The sequence below is a fragment of the Ziziphus jujuba genome, chromosome 2 (genome assembly GCF_031755915.1).
Source record: "Ziziphus jujuba cultivar Dongzao chromosome 2, ASM3175591v1".
In the NCBI taxonomy this organism is placed as follows: Eukaryota; Viridiplantae; Streptophyta; class Magnoliopsida; order Rosales; family Rhamnaceae; genus Ziziphus; species Ziziphus jujuba.
The window spans coordinates 5,545,299-5,567,411 of NC_083380.1; the positions used below are offsets into that span (position 1 = coordinate 5,545,299).

The following is a 22,113-nucleotide window of genomic DNA, read 5'->3' on the forward strand; positions in this document are numbered from 1 at the left end:
AAGCTGATAATATACAATGGCACTTGGAAGAGGGATAAAATTTAATCACTAACTTTTTGCTTAAATTTTTAATTGTTATGACTTCTTTGACATTTGAAATTTACTATCATCTCTCATACAATGGCATGGATCCTGATTTTCGAGTTCAGGTCCCAAAGAGTAGGAAGCAGGCGGAGCATTACATAGGTTATACAAAGTATAAATCAACTTCCTTTATGCTCGTCATTTTCATTGACTGAGCCATGGATTTACTCCAAGAAACTGTGACGTAAAAGGGATTCGACAAAGTATTGTTTGTACAAACTTCCTGGTTTACTTTTTGGTACTTTGTTCAGTTGGTCTGTAAACTAATAATGTTTGTATAATAGATCATTGGAACTAGCAATTTGACTTGATGATTGTATTACGCAGGAACCAATCCCTGTTACTCAACTTGTGAGGGAAACTGCTGCTGTTATCCAGGAGTTTACTTAGTTAGGGTAATTTTCGATCCTTTCATGTTTTCCCTTATTTCTATCAGTTGTTTGTATGCATAGGAGATTTATCTGTTTTATGTTGGGTTTTTATAGACCTAAGTCTTTCTAAGTATGCTTATGTTTGGTTTCTGCGACAACCCATATAGTCAATCTTCTAAAGGGAAATTATAAAAGAAATACTATTCAAATTAAAAAGGAAAAAGGTAGAAAAGGAATATAATGGTGTAAAAAAATAATAATAATAAAAGATAAACGAAGTTGACAGGATTTGAGTCGGAGGCTATTTGGTGACTTGTGTCTTGTTTGGTGTGTTGGATAAGTAGGTCAAATTGAATTGGCTGCACTAGTTAGTAGTTTTACCTATCTCTGATGCGGGGTTTGATTTGGCCAGTACAATCCCCAGTCAGATAAATCTCTCTTTTAATGTTTTTTTTTTTTTTTTTTTGGTGCCCCCTCTGTTTCCAGGATTCTGATTTCTCCTTTTCTGTAATGTAGTGGCTCATTTGCATATACTATGGTTGCATGTGCGTTTTTTTAAAATATGAAAAAAAAACAAAAAGTTCCAGAATCTCCTACAATTCATATTTTGCTGTAGGTGGACCCACCTGGTTCATACTTTTTCTGGAAAGCTTCAGTAATGGGGAAATATGTCTCGAATGCAAAGACATTTCTTGGGAAGAGGTGAGTTAAGAGTAAAGTATATGATATCTTAGTAAATTGCTCAAGAGTATGTTGTAGATGGTAGATTAAGTTATGTATTTTCGTTTCATTTCCTTATTAAGTCTACATGTTTTTCAATGAAGTATTTTGAATATGTTGCTTGGTGATTGTCTTGTAGTTCTGTAACAAAGTCATATATTTGATTCTATTTTGTTCATTCTAAGTTCTTTATACGATTGTTATGGTCCCGCTTCAGATGGTTTTCACGGTTCAACTTGATACTTTTAAAGGTATACCGATGACATGATGCTCGATCATGCTGCTCGTACGGCAATTTCTAACCTTGAAGTAAGGGTATGTATTTACCTTATATGTTTCTGCACTAAAATATGACCGTTGAAGTATAATGTATGAAGTCATCTATCATAAGTTGCATGGAACGGAGATGCAAGAAATAGAACAGTTTCATTGCAAAAGAATTTTCTTTGACATCTCTAATCCTTGCCATTTGCCAAAGCTTCAGTTCAGGCTTGGTTTCCATAATTATGCAGGGCGATATTCTAATGGAAGTGCAAGTTTCATGTCTAGCTAACACAAAACAAGCAGTGGGTTCTGGAAGAGAGCATTTGGGGAGAGAGAGAGAGAGAGAGAGAGAGAGACAGAGCTATTTCGCAGTGCCTAGCCAGCTCTGTATCTTCTTTGTAATATTGAAGTGTAACGAGCTTGACGGTGGTTGGGATTCCCGATACGAAATCAGTATCTTATTTTAAGCAAGAAGAAAGAAAAAATGAATAATAACGATGGAAAATGTTACTCAGCTAGCACAATTCACGGTTGGGCTGGTACCATTCAAGAGTTGCCACATGGCGGTGTGGACCCATTGCTGTAAGTGAGCTTTGTAATTGTTGTTGTTAGGTCTGGGTTTTCTAATGTCCAACCACTGGCTACTCAACATTACTCGGAAATCAAGCGGGCTTCATTAGTTAAATTTCCCCTTTTTTTTTTTTTTTTTTTTGTTTTTTGCCCCCTCAAATTTTAACACTTTATACTTGATACCCTCTAGTTTCATGGTATTGCGATTTTGGTTTTTTTGTTTTAAAATCTACCATATTAAGCCTTTTATTTATAGGTTTGATACAAATTGATCCAATTGAATAGGATGCCGAAAATATATTATGATATATTAAATTATATCCATTAAATTGCGTATTTTAAAACCTATATATTATGTTTGGCGTTATTAATCTGAAAAAATAAATTTGCAGTTAATTAACAAAATAGTGAGTTAGATTATTAATATTAAAAAAATCAGGTGTGACAATTGCGTTTAAACATTTTTCTTACCTAACGCACATTCGATATTATAATGTATAAGTTGCTTTTTTAAAATTGGTTCATTGAGTTGATCCGTTTGTGTGACAACTGCTTTGGAATTATCAAGATGCTACATAAATTGTGAAAAAGCTTCGGCAAAATATATATAAAAAATTTGCCCCTGTTAGTAAATTAAGGCATCTTAGGAATGCCAACCCAACTTCATGAGAATGGGACCCAAAAGTAGAGACGGGAAAAGAAAAAACGACCAAAAAAAGTAAGATAAGCATCTTCTTTTCTTGCTGCTGAATTACGCGTGCTTATTCATTATGCACTAATCACAATTTAAGGAATAAAGGCAATAATAAAAAGGAAGAGCACTTAGCAAAGCCAACATTGACCAAAGAAACAACTTTAAGATTTAACAAGCATAAAGCTCTTCCTGATTCTACTTTCATACAACACAACACAGCCCAAACTCACTCTTGCTGATCAGTTGCTTTACATCTTTCTGTTTGCAATTCAAGAGCTTGCTTTCCATATCCATGGCTGAACTGATTGCTGGAGCCTTTTTCACCGCTTCTTTTGAGCGGTTCTTTAATATGATTCTTTCTGGAGACATTCTCAAATTTGTTAGTGGAAAGAAACTCAATGATGGGATGCTCAAGAAGTTCAAGACCATGTTGCTATCTGTTAAGGCACTGCTGAATGATGCTGAGAAGAAGCAAATATCCGACCCAGATGTGAGGCAGTGGCTGGATGAGCTCAAAGACACCATGTACCATGCAGAGGACTTGGCGTATGAGATCGAGACTGAAGCTTTGCGATGCAAGATTGAAGGTGGTCAGTCTGGAAGCCGCATATTCCAGGTATTTAACTTCTCATCTAGATTCAATATTAAGAATCTTGAAGATAGGATAGTGGAGATCGTTCACACACTTGAAGGCGTTGTAAGCCAAAAAGATCTCCTTGGTTTGATTCCATCAGAAGGTGTTCATCAGAGTAGATCTTCATCATCTTCTCCACAACTACTACCTGTGGAAGAAGAATCAGATATTTATGGCAGAGACCATGACAAAACTGTCATCGTCAAGCTGCTGCTGTCTGATGATGATCATGATGATGTGGTAGGTAGTAATAAGATATCTGTAATTCCCATTGTGGGCATGGGCGGTATTGGCAAGACTACCCTTGCTCAACTTGGTTATAATGATGCCAATGTGGTGAAAAAGTTTGACCTCAAAGCTTGGGTTACAGTGTCAGACGAATTTGATGTTTTCACATTGACAAAAACAATTTTTGAAACGATAACTGTGCAAAAGGATTGCAGTATCAAGCATCCACATCAACTTCAATGTGAATTAAAAAAGGCTATAGAAGGGAAGAAGTTTCTCTTCGTTCTAGACGATGTTTGGAACGAAAATTATAACCTTTGGGATAACTTAAGGAGTCAATTTACATTTGGAGCATCGGGGAGTAAAATCATTGTGACTACACGCAATGAAAAGATTGGATCTATGATGGGTACCGCTCCCATTCATTATCTTGGAATAATATCAGATGAAGATAGTTGGCAATTATTTGCAAAACATGCATTCCAAAAAATAATAGATCGAAGTGCACTTCAAGAGTTTGAAGAAATCGGTAGAAACATTGTTAGAAAATGCAATGGCCTTCCTTTGGCTATTAAATCACTTGGTGGTCTTTTATGCTCCAAGATGCATATCGATGAATGGGAAGATATACTAAACAGCGACACTTGGAAGATGCAGGAGTGTAATATTCTTCCCGCTCTTTGGTTGAGCTACAACTATTTGCCTCCACATCTTAAACGTTGTTTTGCTTATTGTTCAATTTTTCCTAAGGATTTTGAAATTAGAAAGGAAATATTAATTCTGTTATGGATGGCAGAAGATCTGTTACGACCCCAACAAAACATGACTCTAGAAGAAATTGGAGAGAAATACTTTAATGATCTCATATCAAGGTCATTCATTCATCATACTAAAGATTTTTTATTCCCTGATATCAGTCATTACCATATGCATGACCTTGTTAACGATTTGGCTAGCTTTGTTTCAGGAGAATTTTGTTTGAGGATGGATGATGGCTCCTTAAAAGGTATCACAAAGAAGACTCGTCATTTGTCTTGCTTGACATCCAAGAGCCACGATGTCAAGAAACTAGAGGAATATTTATCCGAAAATAAGGTGTTGCGCACTCTATTGTTTGAATCTCTATTATTTGCCGAACAATCTTTGGCAAATCTTGAACAATATCTGCAAAGGATGGGATGTCTAAGAGTCCTTTCTCTATCTAATCCTGTTCAAATAAGCTATGCTGCAATTCCTATTACGACAAGCCTTGATTTGATTGGCAATTTGAAGCTTTTAAAGTATTTAAATTTATCCAGCACCGATATTGAAGAATTACCCGATACAATTTGTATTCTTTACAATTTGCAGAGTCTCCTGTTAAGTGAGTGTAGACGTCTTTATAGGTTGTCTAGCTCAATCGGCAATTTGAAGCACCTAAGATACTTGAACTTGGCAATGTGTAGTGAGATTAAAGAGATACCTGATGCACTGTGTGATTTGCACGATCTGCATACTCTGATTTTGAGCAATTGTAATTCTCTTTCTCGTTTACCAACCGATATGTCAAGATTGGTCAACCTGCATTATCTGTCCTTTTTCGGTACTGCGGTGAGAGAGATGCCACCGCAAATGGGCAAATTGAAACATCTGCAATGTTTAACACCCGCCTTTCTTGTAGACAAAAATGGTGGATGCAATATTAGAGAGTTGGGTAATCTTCATGATCTGCGTGATTCTCTTACGATCGAAAATCTTGAAAATATAATGAACGTTGGAGATGTTAGGGAGGCCAAATTGAAAGATAAAAGGTATATTACAGAGGTTCAATTAGAGTGGGGTGGTCAAACAGATGATTCAGAGAAAGCACGAGAGATACTTGACGGGCTTCAACCTCACACAAACGTCCAAAAACTAGGAATAAGAAATTACAAAGGTACAAGGTTTCCAAGTTGGATAGGGCATCATTCATTCAGTCACATAGTGTATCTGTCTCTATCTGGATGTAGTAATTGTTATTTGCTGCCGCCGCTTGGACAGCTACCTTCCCTGAAAGATCTTTATTTTTGGGGATTTGAAATGGTGGAAAGAATAGGTGATGAATTTTATTATTCCTGCAGCAGCAACAGTAGTAGCGGTTCTTCTTTCATGATTAATGCACCAGTACTAGTACCATTCAAGTCCTTGGAATCTTTGTACCTTAATGGTTTCAGTGAATTAAGAGAATGGAAGGAGTGGTCATTAACGATGGGAGGAGGTGAAGGTACTGGAGCTTTCCCACAACTCAAAATGCTTCAATTATCATGCTGTCCGAAGATAAATGGGGACTCCTTACCTTCTAATTTTCCATCCCACACAACTCTTCGAATCTGGGACGGATGCCAACCACTGGTGACTTCACTCCAAAGTCATCAACTTCCATGGCTGTGTGAATTGGAGCTATATTGTTGTTCAGGCGTGGTGTCATTTCCACCACAAGGCGGATTGCCCTCCAACATCCATACAATTCTAATTCATAATTGTCATGAACTGAAGTCACTTGCAAAACAGGGATGGCCTTCAAATTTAAAATCGCTTTATATTGGATCTTGCGAAGACCTGTTTGTGGACGTGGACTCATTTCCGGAGGAAGGGCAACTTCCCACAACTCTGACTCGTCTTAAGCTTGTGAAACTTCAAAAGCTTAAATCATTAAATGGAAAAGCTCTTCGAGACCTGGTCTGCCTTAAACGACTCACCATTAATCATTGCAATCAGCTGCAGTGCTTGCCAGAACAAACGCTGCCCGATTCTCTTTCTTGGTTGAATATCACAAGCTCTCATAGTTGGCTAGCCGAGAGGTGCAAGAGAGATACAGGGGAAGATTGGCCAAAAATTGCTCACATCCCTCGCATCAACATTGTTGGTAAGTCATTTCAATATTTAATTCCTTTCTTCATGATTTGATTTTATACACGTACACTACTTATGTTCTGTTTCTTCCCAACATAAACATATCAAGTTCCTACATATTTAATTTATATGTTACTCAATTTTTTGTTTTTTATTTTTTTTTTTGTTTGTCCAAGTTTAATAAATATCTTTTTTTTTTTTTTTTCCCCTTTTCTTTCCTTTCTCTAATATTACTAGTAGATGTCGTATCCCATGCTATTCTATGCGTTATATACATATTATTTGGGAAATTAATATTGCTCATGCTTTTCAGGCAATTCAAATGCAATTGTAGATTCGGATGAGGAGTAGTTTTAATGAACATGTCCCTCTTTAGGTAATTTACGTGTGCACATATATATATATATATATATATATATGTTATTGTTGACATTTTGCTTCAACTTTTTCTTTTACAAAACTTTTACTTTTAGATGAATTTTATCTCATCGCTTCGTTTTTTTTTTTTTTAAATAATGCTACCATACCAATTTGTCAAACATTAATATATTCGACACACAATTTTTCACGTCTTTGGTACAAATAAAGTTGATGCCTATAGCGTTATTGTTCTAGAAACACTTGTAACTTATCATTTTCCATTCCAATACCCATTTGTGCCAAATACACTTTGAGCATGTTTGAAATGTAGCATTAAAGTCCAATCCAATTTAGTTTTACATTTAAAATAAACCAAATTTAATCTTAATTTTGAGTGAGAATATTTCCGAGAATACATATATGTATGTTGCTTTCAACTTCCATTGCTTGTTTGATCGCCCGATTACAAAAATACTCTATTAGGCTCGTTCTAAACTCATTTGATTAAATTTTCAAAGATTTATCTCTGCTTCTCATTCAATTTATAATGTTAATAATTAAGATAAGTCATCAATTTACACTTGTCAGAGTTTCAGTTTGAGATGGGTTATTACTCACCGCTGGAAAAACCTAATGATTATATTACATGGATTCCAAGTTCTCTTTACTGCAGTTACAATGTTGGAAGCAGAAGCGCTGTCATTCACCATAGCTGATTCAATACTGCCAAGCTTTTCGGTTTTCATATTCAGTTCTAGTTCTTCTTGCATTTCAATGATAAGGTAACTGCTTTCTTTTACCACGCATGCACTCTTTAACTGTCTCAAACTACTTTTCAGATTTGAATCCTTAATACATGAACCTATGAAGCTTCATATGTGATTTTAACGCATGCAGACTAATCTCATGAAAATGATACCATGTTGCATAAGGGAAAAGGAAGTCTTAGAAAATAAGTACAAAAGCTTCATAACATCCGAAAATTTCTTCAAAACATGCTCTTTTTGGATAAAAGGTTAAATGAGCTTCTATAATCTTGGTACACCGATTTCCTAGACAGTAGCACTTGGATCCTAGAAACTAAAATAAAATCCAATAATTTGAAAAGATAAAGAGAATACCATACATCCATTTAGATCAGCAAATCCGGTGACCTTGACAATTGTGGTATATAGGAACCCTATTGAATACCAACAATTCAGAATTGGAGCTACTATGGAAGAAATTCTCACCTCTCCTAAAAGTCTCAGGCAGAAATCAAAAGCATTTGGAAATTGGAAACTTTTTATGTGAAGATGGAAATGGTATATAGCTCCAAAATGTCTTTGAATGAGAAAAGTACGTAGAATCAAAAGCATTGCATTTGATTATATTCCGAAAATCTTTGCTTACACTTAAAATCAAATTTTGATTTCTTGCAGATACATGATGCACCTCTATCCTCCAATATATATAACAGCTTTTCTCTAGAAGAACCACTGCGTTGATTTCTCCTTTTCACCTTGTGCTATGAAGGTGAAGATGATTTAGACGTTGCAAAATTTCCCTTGCCTTGATCTTATCGTCTTGCCAGTTCGGAAGCTCATAAAGTGTATACCATGTTGTAAAGCAGCCATTCTATGTCAGACACTACTTGAATATACTAGTCAATATTACTAATTCAATAAGAAGTATCTTTCATTGTTTGAGATTTTGATTTTCTCTTATGAATTGAAGATACCAAAAGATAGTACACTAATTAGAACGAAAGTAACATTAAATAGACCAAAAGTACACTAAATACAAAACCATAAGCAAAACAAAAGTGATTACAAGCTGCAGCCTTTCATGCTTTGAATTTCCACTTATGAGCACTCCTGGGTCCGCTTACAATGCCTTCATAATATTGGGATTCAAGTGTTTGGTTGTTCCAAGCCTTGACAAAGTCAGAAAACATTTCTCGGGCAGACTCTGATGATAAGTCAGAAAAAAACACATCTTTTTCTTCTTTCAGCCATGTGGCAAACTCATTGTTCTTTGAGAAATAGTCATCATTGGACAGCTCGTGGAAGTTGTAATTCTGAAAGAATAATGAAAAATACCATCCATCAGAACCCAACCATATTCAAACACCAACACCCGCCCCCCCAACAACCAAAAAAAAAAAAAAAAAAAAAAAAAAAAAAAAACAAAGAAGAAAACTTCAGGTTTTTACTAAAACACTCAGCTAAGATGTAAAAAGAGACAAAATCCTAAGTTCATAACCCAACTTGACAAATAGTCATAGTTTTTCATAATAAGGTTGGAGGAGCTCCAAACGTTAACCATAAATGTGCTTTAGCTTCATTTGTGGCATGCCTCTTATTGAATATCTCTAGATAAAGTGCCTCATGATAGAGTACCTTTAACATCCCCTGTCAGAGGAACTTGTTCTTCTGTAACTACCCCTGGAGGGTACAGGGGTTGGACAGCTATCATTGGCATGCATGCTACCGGCCCACCTACTGAGCTCCTACAGTCCTATTACCAAGCATTCTCTTTACTTGCCCAAAGGTGCTAGCATTGATTGGGAAGGAAGGAACTAGTAAGCCATTCAAGAGGACCTTACCCCAGAAAACTCAAAGGGAGAGAGAAAAAATTCTTCAACATAGTCCCAAGAAGTTCATCTACTAACCCCAGAAAGAGGAGCTACTAAGAAAAGAAGAATATAGGCATAGTTTAGATAAGAAAATTACCAAGTGTCCATCACCCTTGCGATGTTTATCTTTCTGCTTATCCTTTGATTTCTTCTCTGAGACAAAACAACAAGCCAATATTATAAAAATTTGCCCATCTACAACCTCACACCTGATACAGTAAGAAACAGGTAACCACAGAAGTGTCAACTCATTTTATAATTAAACCAATAAAACAATATAACTTCTTAAAAAGTTTTTGGCGGTTCCCAATTGTTTGAAATGTTTATAGAAAGATAACTAGAGACCTTTTTCCCTGTCTCCATTTTATTACCATGCATGGCTAATATAAATCAATCTTCTGAGAAGTCAACCTACTAAGCCATGGATACATATCAAAATCAGGTTCAATAAGACTAATTAGCAGTGACAAGAGCTCTACCATTGAAACGTACATTTAAAAGAGACTTTCCTAAATCCAGGCAAGTAAAAGCATATCGCAAATTCACAATAAAAATGTCAAAAAGTAAGCACACTGAAACAAACATAGTACAATGATTGCCATGGCATATCGATTACCTTCAGAAGGGAAGATATGAATTAGTAACAAAAAAGCACATACCATAAATATATATATATATATATATGCTTCTCCATGATCAATGAACCATGAAACCATCACAATTCAATTATCAGAATCCAAAATTAAGTACTATAACTAATGCCTAGCACGGCTGGACCTCAGGATTCAGAATACATGCCTCTTCAGCTCATGACAAATGCAGTTAAATTAGAAGTGATAACGACACCAACAAAACAATTATATGAGCATGAATATTCATAGAATGCCCCAAAAAATCTCATTAATAAACACGAAAACTCAAAAAAAAAAAAAAACAAAAACAAAAACAAAAAAAACAAAAAAAACAAACAAACAAACAAACAAACAAACAAACAAAAAAGAAAAAAAAATTCAAAAATTCATATTCGAAACCGACATATTAAAAATTGTACCTTTACGGGCAAGACGTCTTTTGGAGTGCTTATGAGAGCTTTCCTTGTCTTTCTTACCACTCCTGTGTTTCCTCTCCTCGTCTTCTACGCTTCTTTTCTGCCTCTTGCTTCTGCCCTCATCTGACCTCCCCACAATACCAACAACTCAGAACAGAAAAATAAATAAATAAAAAATCAACACAAAACCTAGCTGACACTTCAATTTCAATGTTGACAAAGAAAGTAGAATAAATTTAGGAAAAATTAATATACGGATTTGCAAAACTTAGGCTAAATTGAACACAAAACCACAACAGCATAAATATGAAATTTTAGATTTTTTTTTTTTTTTTCCCCTTATGTTCATCAATTTTCAAGCCAACTAGACAAAAAAAATAAATAAATAAAATAAAATAAAAAGAAGAACTTTAGAAGAAATAGAAAACAGAATCGAGAAAAGGAAAAGAATTTAAAGCAAAATATTTGGAAGTACCTTCTTCTTCGGAGGCTGAATAAGAGCTTCTCTTCCTATTCTTCTTCTCGGATTTCCTATCGCTCCCCATAATTTGGAACTGAACCAACGCAATCAACTTTTTCATGTAATTTAGTAGGCTGTGATATTAAAACAAATTCTGTTTTCTCGCTATATTCACTTATTTTATTTACAAAACATCATCTTAAGAATACAATATTTGGTATCCGGCCCCAGTTCCCCAACTTTAAAATACTCTTTTCCCCCAACAGTCCCTGCCATATTCGTAAAGTACAAATAACCTAACCTATAGTAGAAGGGTTGTTTCGTCTTTTTGCAAAAAGCTAAGTAATTGTTCTAAATGGAAATATATTTCCCACTTTATTTTTCTCTCTAGTCCCTACCTTCCAAAGACGTTTGAGCAAAATGATGCTTGGACTTTTGGCTCTGATCCTTATTTTCTGCATATTCATCTCCTTCAAAAATTGATAACTCAACCTTCATTTTATATTGGAATATAGGAATTCGAACTCTAATTATTGTATGAGTTTATATTGATGTTCAAATTTGGATAATTGTACTATGCTTGTGTTCTATCTTTGATCTTTCCTCCTCTCCTATTTTATTACTTAGGCTCTGTTTCGAATCAGCTACTTCTAACTTTCAAGGCTTAAAGCTATTTATAATATTGTTCAGCTAATTTTCAAAAAATATTTTTGATTTTCAAAAGCAGCTTCTTGCATTCTAACTCAAATTAATAAAGACTAGCTTTTTAGAAAGTACACGTAAATAAGCATTTACTATGCCAAACAAGGCATACTATTTTGTATGAAAAATTATCTGACAAACAAAATCATCCAAATGAAAATTTTTCAGTATTTCTTTCTATGAACATCTATGATATACGAACCTACTCCTGAGCCACAATTTGGATGTGTTACAATTGACTTTTTTAACCGTGTATAGAAAAGCCTGTAATTTTATATTCACAAAATTACAAGGCTCATTTGCCAGGGAGAAAAAAAAGGGACAACACAAAAAAATAAAAAAATAAAGGAAAAACAATATGCTATAAAAAAACAGGAACACAATCAATAGCAATGAGAATTTCAAAGATTATATATATTCACAAATTGTGTAATAACTAACGGTACATTTGGTAAGAAAATTCCGGAAAATGCATCAGTTTCTTGAAAACAGTTTCTACAGAAGAGAAGTCAACATCAAAACCATAACTCTGCCCTCCATATTGCACATAAAGGTATTCCTTCGGAGACAACGGTGGGGGTAGATTCTCTGCGATCTCCGGGAAATCTGAGATGGGTGGTGAAGGTTTGTCTTTCTTTGTCATAGAGTAATAAACATCAGCTAGAAGAAGCCAAACAAGATCCGGGTCAATACAAGCAAGTCCATGAAGGGCATTGATGGATGCATCGCGAAGCCCTACAACACCACTACAAGCAATCCCCACCACAAGACCACTGACCTTCTTTAGAACAACTTCCAGTGCTGAAGCACTTCTTCTGTTCCGGGACAAATCAGCAATCATATTGAGCACAGCAACTTGGACTTTCAGATTGGAAGTTTCAGCCACAGAGTCCTCTGAAGAACTGGAAATGCTTCTGTAGGGGAGTTGTAAAGAGATTCTATCTTCTTTTACATTGGACTTTCTATGGAATGGTGAAGTGGACAAGAGTTTCCAGAAATGGGAACCATCCATATGGAAGCGGCGCGAAAAGAAATCTCCTCCACTGATTTGTACAACATTGCTTACCACACTCAAACATCTTCGAACAGCCTGATAACGGGAAGAGTACGGACCCATCATTAGTTCAATAAGGTTTTTGGTAGATACAATTTGGATGGGAAAATAGAAATTTGCTATGCATCTCTAAAGAAATGAGAGCATAGAAAGGAATGATTACTCACCACTGGGTTTTTGTTTTGAATACAAACGACCAAGAAGGGCCATATTTTATTCATTGCTGGAAGCAACCTATTCTCATCAGTCCCTTCATCAGAGGCATCAAGAGTATCTTGAAGGCGATATAATGAACTTGAACGAATCACTTCTTCAACTACTTCTTTAGTATCTCTCTCATGCCTGTAAGCCTCTTCCACTTTGGCCAGTGCCATTACACCATGCTTCGTATTTAGAAAAGAAAATTTCAAAATAAAAACAAAAAATGAATAAGAGTTCATCAACTACTTCTAAACAAAATGCTTGATAAGAAAAGTAGCTTCCTGAGTTCAAGTTAGCAACTATGTGACATTGACATGCATCACTATGATAGATTTGGAAACTATTGAATCAAAAAGATACCTCAACTATATCCAGGGCAAGCAAAGTAGCTGCTTGCTTTTGAGAAGCTAGTAGAGGGATCACAGTAGTAATACACGAACCAGCAATGGATCCAACTGATCGTCTGTATCTCTTCATGTCATTCAACTTAAATGAAATGTTTTCCAATTCTACACGCAAAATATTATAATTAAAATCAGAAACAATAATCTACCCCTTGTTCCTCACTTTTTTATTAAGTAATAAAAAAATAAAAAAAAGGCTAATGATTAAGTACCATAGTTTCCGATAGAATCACCTGATTCAATCTGAGGAACATGAATGTCATTTTTATTTTGTGATTTTGAAATGTGCCTGCCATCCCTTCTCTCTTTCTTTTCAGCATCAGAAATTACAGATTTAACATGCACACAATAAGAGTATGCTTGTGCGGGTAATGAACAAGCCTCATGCTTTGATGCTTTGGCAATCTCTGCAACAGCCTAAGAGAAAACAAAATTTGGACCATTGAGCTGGATATCCTATCTGACCAAACTTTTCATAATAGATAAGATCAGTTTTTTTTTTTTTTTTTTTTTAAGGATATGAATAGGACTTAGAACGACCTTTAGAAAAGGAACAGTTAATTCAGGGTGCTGATGCCTGCCAAGAATTTCAAGTTCCAGTGAAACAGAGCGCATCTGCACAATTCTTTAATATCAAATCATGAGCATTATAATTTCAATGCAAAACGAGTTAATTCATCTATCTATATAACAATAATGAAGATAAAGAAAACACAAAAAACCCTGCCAAAGAATCAAAATTCAATAGCAAGAACTCAAACTAACGGTTACATTTATCCACAACTATTAAATTGAATAGATAACCTCCAATAAGCATAAAAAATGTGAACAATTTGGATGCATTGTGATCCAACACATACCGGCTCCTCCAATAGAGGCAATATCTTCGTAGTTACTCCAAGATAGGAAAGCATAGCAGCAAGCACATTAGGCACATGAGGATTAAGATCCAGGTGACGCAGCTGCCGACATATTGAATCAATCACATAATCTGCATTTTCCATTACAAGGCACCCAACCTACAAGGTATTGAAGGCAAAAAGGTCAGTAACCCTAGAATCATGCTGACAATTAACGAGATTTTGCCACAGAAACATACTGTTGGATAGCCTGATGTAACAGCAAGTATATGTAGTACAGCATCAGAAGCACTTCTAACATTGTAATCCCAAGAAATGAGATTCTCTAGCAACAGATAGAGAGAGGAATGAAGAAATCCACATGAAGAAAAGTCTTTCCCAAGGCAGATACTAATGATGCCTATTCCTTCAATAATAACCTGTTTGAGGAGAACAAAGCTACTATTAGTGTTAAGTAAATCTGCTAAAGCATATAAATTAATGATTAAACCAAGTCAAATGTATAACAACAATGGAAAATATATATATATTTCCTGCTGTAGCATAGCTGTGTCACGAAAGAAGTATAGACTAATATCTTCATCTTCCCGATCAGGATCTACAAGGGAAGAGTTGCATTCTATTGGAAGATCCCATAATTCAGGACATAGATACTCATGCAAGATTCTACCAATGCAATCGATCAAGTGACTCCTTGCACCCTTTTCCTGAGAAACCTTCCAAGTAGATTCAGAAAGCATTTGACATTTGATCATATGAAGCTGATCATCAGAAAACCCTTCACCAAACTCTTGACCTTCTTTCTTCATTATCCTGGATTTCTGAAACATCCTTGTGAAAAAATTGATTGACTGCTCAGATATACCAAATATCAACTCATTTAGAATACATGCTGCAGTGCTAGCCTGGCGTAGTAACTGTCCTGAACCGGTTCTATCATACCAAGTGTGCCAACTCTCTTTATTAAATTCCTTCAGGCGAACCTCAGAGACCAACTTGCGCAAGTAACCCAGAGGAATTTCAGTAACAAGTGATAAATGCACTCCACCTCTAATGTCTAGCAAGAAATAGAAGTGAAATTGCACAACATAAATACAAAGCCAAAAGCTTAGAGATAAAAATTACAAAATTAATAAATAAATTCCAAGCGTTGAGATGACCTGCCATTAAAGATAAACCTACAAGTCTAAGAATTCCTGAAAGAGATTGGTATAGCTTTTGGCCACCAATGTAAACAAACCAAGGAGGCATCCGTGGAAGCTCATAACTCTTCTGCACATTTTGCTCTGGATATGATATATCTTTTTCCTGAATGGCGACAACCTTTGAACTTTTAGGAGCAGTAGTCCAGACAGTCAGGATATCATTGGTGAAATTATCTCCAGCTTTTAGCTCAGCAACAGAATCAAGATATCCAACTGATGATGGCCTTGCAGTGACAAGCTTGTCAAGAGAACCAGCAAAAACTGAATTCTGACTCAAACATAGGGCAAAAACGTCCAAGAAACGAGCTGCCGCTACCTACATAATTACCACCAATCCCGACCCCACCCAGAAAGGAAATGAAGGGTTTATTTCATAAATAGGAAAAACGAATCTGGAAGGAGAAAAATGATTGATGCAGTTTCTTCACGTCTGCTTTTTTTGTTTCTTTATGTAAGTTCCAATATTTCTTAATTAATAAATAAGAAAAAAGAGATAGAAAGAGAGAGACATACAGGGGACTGGAGGAGTTGCTCCACGACAAACTGAGGACCAGAGTAATAAATTATAACAAGTAACTGCCGAGCATGCGAAATTGCAAGAACGTCCTCACTTCCAAGCACCACTTTTGGAAGCTTATCGATGAGCCTGGTTATGGAAACATTATTACGTAACATGGAAGTTCCTTTCTTAAAGGGCAACCTGGTCGGTAAGTGCAAATCTATCTAAAAACAGAAGACACACAAACCTGTGAAAAATCTCAGCAAGATCATGTTCCAATTGATGTTTTCCACTTGAAAAGGAATATTCAAGGAACTCTTGTGCAGCTGCAGATACCTCTTCGGAGTCATCAACAACCAAAACACACAAAGTCTCCTGCATGTGTAGAATCCAAAAACATATTATAACTTTACTGACAATTCAAGGAAACATTTATGTGTATCCCATCAAGAAAGTTGCAAAACAACATTGACAAAGCAAGAAGGCTAATAAGATGAAAAAACAGACACAAAAAGCAAATGAGCTTCTTAGCTTCTTAGCTTCATCTAGAGACCACATGTATACAGACACCAAAAAAACAGCTTTGGTTTGGAAGCATTTTGGAGAAATTATGAACAGCCTAAAGTATGTATGAAGTATAAAACCCCATACAATTTCCAAACATAGAACTATATATAATGCCAGAACAATGAATGAAGTATCAAACCCCATACAATTTGCAAACATAGAACTATATGATGCCAGAACAACCTATTTAACAAAAACATTTAGGCAGCCAAGCAAAATAAATGCAATAACATATTGCCAATGCATCATTATTAGCCAACAACAATGTTAGCCCAAAAGAATCAAACACGCAAATCTAGTTCTAAGCTCACCAGAAGCATCAATCTGCTCTGCTTCAGTGTGTAGCTGCAGTTTGACAAAAGTCCTAGTATGGCTGCAACAAGCCCTTTTCTGACCTTTTTCACAGGATGAATGCAAATCTGACAAAAATTTTGAAAGATTCACTGATTGAGTAAAAATAATTAACAGCGAATTTACTGAAGAAAAAATGGATTACAAAGGCAATGAAGAGCCTAGGAAAAACTGCTACAAGTACCAAAAAGGAAATTTACATTTGGAAAAGTTGCACCCAATAATTTATCCACGTGAACTGAAGTTTTCTCAATCCAATCTTTTGTACGATTAACACGAAAAGATCCAATGTCCTTGCCCGAATTCATTTTCTTCTCGAATTTGAATTCAGGCGTAGTTGCTTTTACCCTTTGAGCATTTGAATCTCCTGCAACAACTTCTCTATGACCCTGAGCTTTAACTGGCAAGCAACGGAGCTTCTCCATAAAAGATTGTGTGGACATATTATTGTTTGAACTAATGACAGTTTTAACATCTACGGACATATCCAGGCTGGACATATTAGCATCATCCTGCAGAACTATCACAAGGAACTCAGCCAATCCTCGAAGTGCTTGATCAATTGCTTCAGCACTTCCAGCAGCCCCACTGGTCATCCCTTTTGAAGCATGCAAAACTTTGGCGATTTGACTAACAACACCAGGTAAAAAGAAAGCTAATGCATCAGGTGTACCAACCTGTAAAAACATACCGCAAATAAAGCATGCCAAAAATTCCTTAGAAACTAAAAACTAGAGAACAAGAAAATCCTAGCTAATGTAATTGAAAGTATCCAATCTTTTCCTCACTAAAAGGAGGACGTTTTCTAATTTCGATGGTAAGGCAAGCGACCAGTAGCACAGAGAAGATTACAAATTTACCTTGGCAAAAAGCGCACGTAGTGTCAAAAAGGCTTCAACACGAAGCTTTGCACTGCCTCGATGTCCTCGTGCAGCCTCAGTGTCTGCAGCCTTTGCAGAAAAAATATAAGGAAATAAAGAACAGAACAAAATATTATCATCGCAAGTTAATTAACTACTAAATAATGCAATTTAACTTACTTTGAGAAGAAGAGACAGCCAATGCCCAACGGCAGCTGATGCATTTTGGGACCGGAGAAATGCAAGTAAACATTCCTCTGGTTCTGAATCATGCTTTGATGATCTACCCAGCAGAGTTTTAAGATCTACATCGTCTAAAACGGTTTGAAAACAAAAGGTTTGTTTACAAGAACACGACTTATCAGAGCATGGATGTAAACTCAAAAGCAGTGCCCTGAAACATTTAATAATTCCTTCACGAAATTCTTCTGAGGCATCAGATGGAGAAAGCAAAGCCCCAGAAGTCAATTTTTTAAGGACTACAACCATCTGCAAAGAAAAAATCACTTATCACACCTTAGATGGATCCATCCTTTGTCAATTTTAAAATAAGTTAAACATAAGGGCATTAGGGAATATAATTTGCAAGAAAAGATAATCTAGCACATTATATAGTACAACCAAAGCAACTGTCTTTCATTACCAGCATGAGGCACAAATATCAAATATCCATGAAACTGAAGCTATGACAACATTTTTTATCAGATTACCTGTTCCACTGATCCTAAATGACTCTTAAAGTTTAAATCAGATTACCTGTTCCACAGATCCTAAATGACACTTTCCCAAAAGTTCCTCCAAACACTGAAGCATGCCTTCTGCCACTTTGTCACTCACTTTATGAGGCTTTTTTAGAGCATTAGTCATCTCCACGTTCCCTTCAGAATCAACTTTCTCCGGGGTTCTACATTCAACTGTGGCATCTAATATAAGCAATAACGGGAACAATGTATAGCTGAAACACAGAAAAAACACATTGACATCATAAATGTGAAGAACATATTATTACCAGCACATATATTTACATGGTAAAAAAGAAACCCAAATACGATATATAAATTGAGGAAGTTTTTTTAGTTTCCTTGTACTCAAGATTCATGATGCACTAGATAAAGTCATTTAGTACATAATGAACATAAAGCTCAACTAGTTGGGCCATATTATAACGCTCAACTAAATTTATATCAAAAAAATTCAGAGTGATTTCTCTTAGATGAACTCTACTCTACATTTGTAGTAATCACAATGACCAAACAGAGTGGAACAGTTGATGAACTCTACTCTACATTTGTAGTAATCACAATGGCCAAACAGAGTGAAACAGTTGGAAAGGCTGAAAGGGTATGCTTCCCTCAACTGGAGGAACAGCCCAGAATCTAGAACATGAAAATTTTGTCAAACAACATCACACTCTATGTAAGAAAAGTAGTGAAAATGATTTTCAAAGCTTACGCATAAATGTTTTATACACAACAAAACAATACACAATCATTTTCCATAAAAAATGCAATGCATGTATTATATAATTTTGTTTTTCAAAAAAAAAAAAAAAAAAAGGGTACAACTTTAAGGTCAAAGAACCAAACTTTGAATTCGGAATTTAGTCTTACTCGAAAAAGGGTTGGAGAGTATGAGGAGGAGATTGACGAAGGAGCTGAAGCAGAGAAGGGAGTGCAGAGGAATGCTTTTTTGGGTTTTGGTGAAGCTCCAGAAGCTCTAAGCAGTAAGGTTTTAGTTGTTCGAATACTTCGCTTCTTCTTCTTCTTATTTGTTCTTCTTCTTCGTCTTCTGATACTACCATTGCTGCTTCTGCGTAATCACCGATTCGCACCATTGTTAGAGGGTGAGAGACGAGAGAAACTGAACCCAGAAACCGCGAATTACAGAGATTGTTCCAGTAACCCAAATTTCTCCTCCAATTTTATATTTAAGGCCTTTTTATTATTATTAATTTTTTTAGCAAATAAGCATTTAAGGCTAATAGTCAATTTTTTGGTTCAATTAACAGAATTAAAAAATAAATAAAAATATACTAGAAATTCTGGTTTTTTATATATATATATATATATATATTCTAATTTCTCTGTGCTTTTTAATTACAAAATTGATGAGCCCAAATTATATGGGCCGGACCTATTAAGAATGTATAGAATGCAGATGATGGCCCTAACTATGTTCATGGACCCAAGTCCATTATCTTTTCTCGATGCGACTTTAAATGCATTTACGTTTCGCCCCCTCTTTTAACGTCTATTTACGAACACAAAACGTGGCATTCATAGGAATACAAACCTTGATTGTCACGCGGCTAGCCCTTATAAGGATTTGGATAAATGCATTCATAAAGATTAGGGCGCAAAAATTACTTCTTCTTTCTTTACCCTTTTTTTTTTTTTTTGTGTGGTGTAATTTACTAAAAAATTGAAACCATATAAATTATAAACTTTGAAAAAAGTTGAATAAATTTACTATGTTGTTTTAATAATAAATTAATTGAATGATGTTTTATTCCAAAAAAAAAAAAAAAGTTGAATAAATTTATTATGTTTTTTTTTTAAGAAAATATATGTTGTTTCACAATTAAAAGGAAAATAAACAGTATGTGCATGATATATATAATGCAGAAAGTTTAAAGTGCCCACTAAAGTTTTCACAGAAGATTAATATTATATGGTGAATTTAATATTCCAAGTATTTTTGTATTCACATGGGTATTCATGAGAAGACCAAGTAAAAGATTTATATGATCGAATTCATCAAGTTTTGTTTTCTTACATTTCAATCAATGGAAGGCATATCCAGAGGCGGACCCAAGGAAGTGGGCAGCCGGTTGGGGCTGCAGAGTCCCCTCTGATATTCCCCACAAATCCAGAATCCTCCACCAAAGTCTAGAATATCCTTACACACATACACACAACGATTTTGATAAAAATTTGCATTTGGTACACTTTAGGAAACAAAATCAAACTTTCAAATATAGTTTAATCCTCCAAATTTAATATTTAGGTTTTTAAATCATTATTGATCATGAAGTTACAGTATAATATGATAATTAATATTTTGGAATGAAATAGATAATAAATGTTGTAGTTAGCATTGCATATTTAATTTTATTTTTAATATGTAATTTAATATTAAATTTTTTTATAATATATTTTTATTTAAAATAATTTTAAGTTGTTTTTATTTTATTTATTTTTGTTTTTAAGTTTTGCTAATTATTTTCGTAACATGTTACTTTTACTTTTGTTTTATTCCAATATATATATATATATATATTTAGACAATTACTTCTAACTTATAATTGTAATAAGTTTACAATTAAACATTTTATTTTGATATATATGCTCCTATAAACAATGATGTTGAATTCAAATCCTCATTTTAAATATAAAAAGTAAATAAAATAATTATGAATGGAGCATGGTCTCCTGTTATTAAAACATTTATGCTTCAAAAGTATCCAGTAGTTGTGGAATCTATACAAGCCAACTCTATTCAAAAACAATATATATATATATATATATATATATCTTTTTAAATCGGCTCCTTCTTACCAAAGTTTTTAGATCCGCCCTCAAATATATCTTTAATCTGAACTGCTTAAAAATTTAATAATTTGCTGCAATCCCCTTTCATAGACAAAATCATATTTTCGAAAACATATAAAAGTAATATATATAATCTATTAAACTATAGAAATCTTGGGTATCATCATTTATAAAATATTCATAATAAACTAAAAATTTTATTTAATCCAAAATAACTGTTCGATAGAATCCAATAAATGATTTTTGCTTCAAATTAAGCCTTTTCTTTCTCTTCTATGTTTATATGAAAGTCCAACATTTACACTTTAGTTTTTTTTTTTTCTCTAGTGAATATCTCCAATGACAAAGTTTCAAAAACTACCACTTCAGTTTGATCTTTTCAAATTGTGGGTCTTTTCTAATTTTTTATTATTATTATCTTTTTCCATTTTTTTCCATGTATTCATATGGTTCCCACACAAAAGTCAAAATCAAAGTTGGTGGTAATTCGGACATCTTTCTATCATTCAAGTAGTACTGTCTTTCAACAAAGGGGATTGTACTTGCAAGTGATACTTGTTCCTCAATTCTTTAAAAGGAGTTTTAAGAAGTCATGCTTTTAATGGTAGTAAGTGGATCAGACATCACCTACCCACTATACATAAAATATATGGTGCTCATTAGTTGGATGTTGGTGGTCAATTTCATGCTTTCTTCAATAGTGATCCCCAACAATTTGTTAAGTATAAGCCACCATTATCAGAAAGATATCTCTCATCAACTTCATTACAATTTTGGAATACTTGCTTTAATCATTATTTTATAATTTATATAAATTATGGTAGTCGTAAATTGTGTTCCCCTTTTAGAATTGTGGCTATACATTTTTAGATATTGTTTGGAATGATTACCCTAAAGCTCAAAGGCAACTTCTTGTAGTGTTTAGACAAATTTTGAAA

At 34.6% G+C, this 22,113-nt stretch overlaps 3 protein-coding genes and 1 long non-coding RNA gene across 8 annotated transcripts; 2 read left to right on the forward strand and 2 right to left on the reverse strand.

The window, feature by feature from the left end:
* The first annotated feature begins 1,018 nt into the window (after positions 1 to 1,018).
* Positions 1,019 to 1,792, forward strand: LOC132800644 (uncharacterized). Its single transcript, XR_009635856.1, has 3 exons — positions 1,019 to 1,157; positions 1,393 to 1,490; positions 1,688 to 1,792. It is a non-coding gene; the product is annotated as an uncharacterized LOC132800644 (long non-coding RNA).
* Positions 1,793 to 2,823: 1,031 nt separating this feature from the next.
* LOC125422326 (putative disease resistance RPP13-like protein 1) lies at positions 2,824 to 8,486 on the forward strand. Of its 5 annotated transcripts, XM_048473423.2 has the most exons (6): positions 2,824 to 4,660; positions 4,916 to 6,449; positions 6,750 to 6,812; positions 7,455 to 7,578; positions 7,972 to 8,134; positions 8,218 to 8,486. In XM_048473423.2, exons 1-3 carry the CDS (start codon positions 2,996 to 2,998, stop codon positions 6,785 to 6,787), a joined length of 3,237 nt encoding a protein of 1,078 aa, XP_048329380.2. In that variant the 5' UTR covers positions 2,824 to 2,995; the 3' UTR covers positions 6,788 to 6,812; positions 7,455 to 7,578; positions 7,972 to 8,134; positions 8,218 to 8,486. The 5 variants fall into 5 exon arrangements, with proteins under 5 accessions (XP_048329380.2, XP_048329373.2, XP_048329374.2 ...); XM_048473416.2 differs by having other exon boundaries at positions 2,824 to 6,449; XM_048473417.2 differs by having other exon boundaries at positions 2,824 to 6,449; positions 7,470 to 7,578.
* Positions 8,427 to 19,565, reverse strand: LOC107403735 (uncharacterized). Its single transcript, XM_060814334.1, has 21 exons — positions 19,235 to 19,565; positions 18,381 to 18,579; positions 17,805 to 18,113; positions 17,625 to 17,714; positions 16,965 to 17,441; positions 16,725 to 16,832; positions 16,094 to 16,221; positions 15,861 to 15,993; positions 15,303 to 15,663; positions 14,675 to 15,199; positions 14,382 to 14,560; positions 14,143 to 14,301; positions 13,823 to 13,897; positions 13,516 to 13,699; positions 13,239 to 13,387; positions 12,845 to 13,060; positions 10,937 to 12,713; positions 10,465 to 10,584; positions 9,511 to 9,566; positions 9,178 to 9,392; positions 8,427 to 8,855 (listed from the first exon to the last, which is right to left on the reverse strand). Exons 1-17 carry the CDS (start codon positions 19,456 to 19,458, stop codon positions 12,060 to 12,062), a joined length of 4,170 nt encoding a protein of 1,389 aa, XP_060670317.1. The 5' UTR covers positions 19,459 to 19,565; the 3' UTR covers positions 8,427 to 8,855; positions 9,178 to 9,392; positions 9,511 to 9,566; positions 10,465 to 10,584; positions 10,937 to 12,059.
* LOC107434971 (style cell-cycle inhibitor 1-A) lies at positions 8,622 to 11,006 on the reverse strand. Its single transcript, XM_048473425.2, has 4 exons — positions 10,937 to 11,006; positions 10,465 to 10,584; positions 9,511 to 9,566; positions 8,622 to 8,855 (listed from the first exon to the last, which is right to left on the reverse strand). Exons 1-4 carry the CDS (start codon positions 11,004 to 11,006, stop codon positions 8,622 to 8,624), a joined length of 480 nt encoding a protein of 159 aa, XP_048329382.2.
* Positions 19,566 to 22,113: the final 2,548 nt, after the last annotated feature.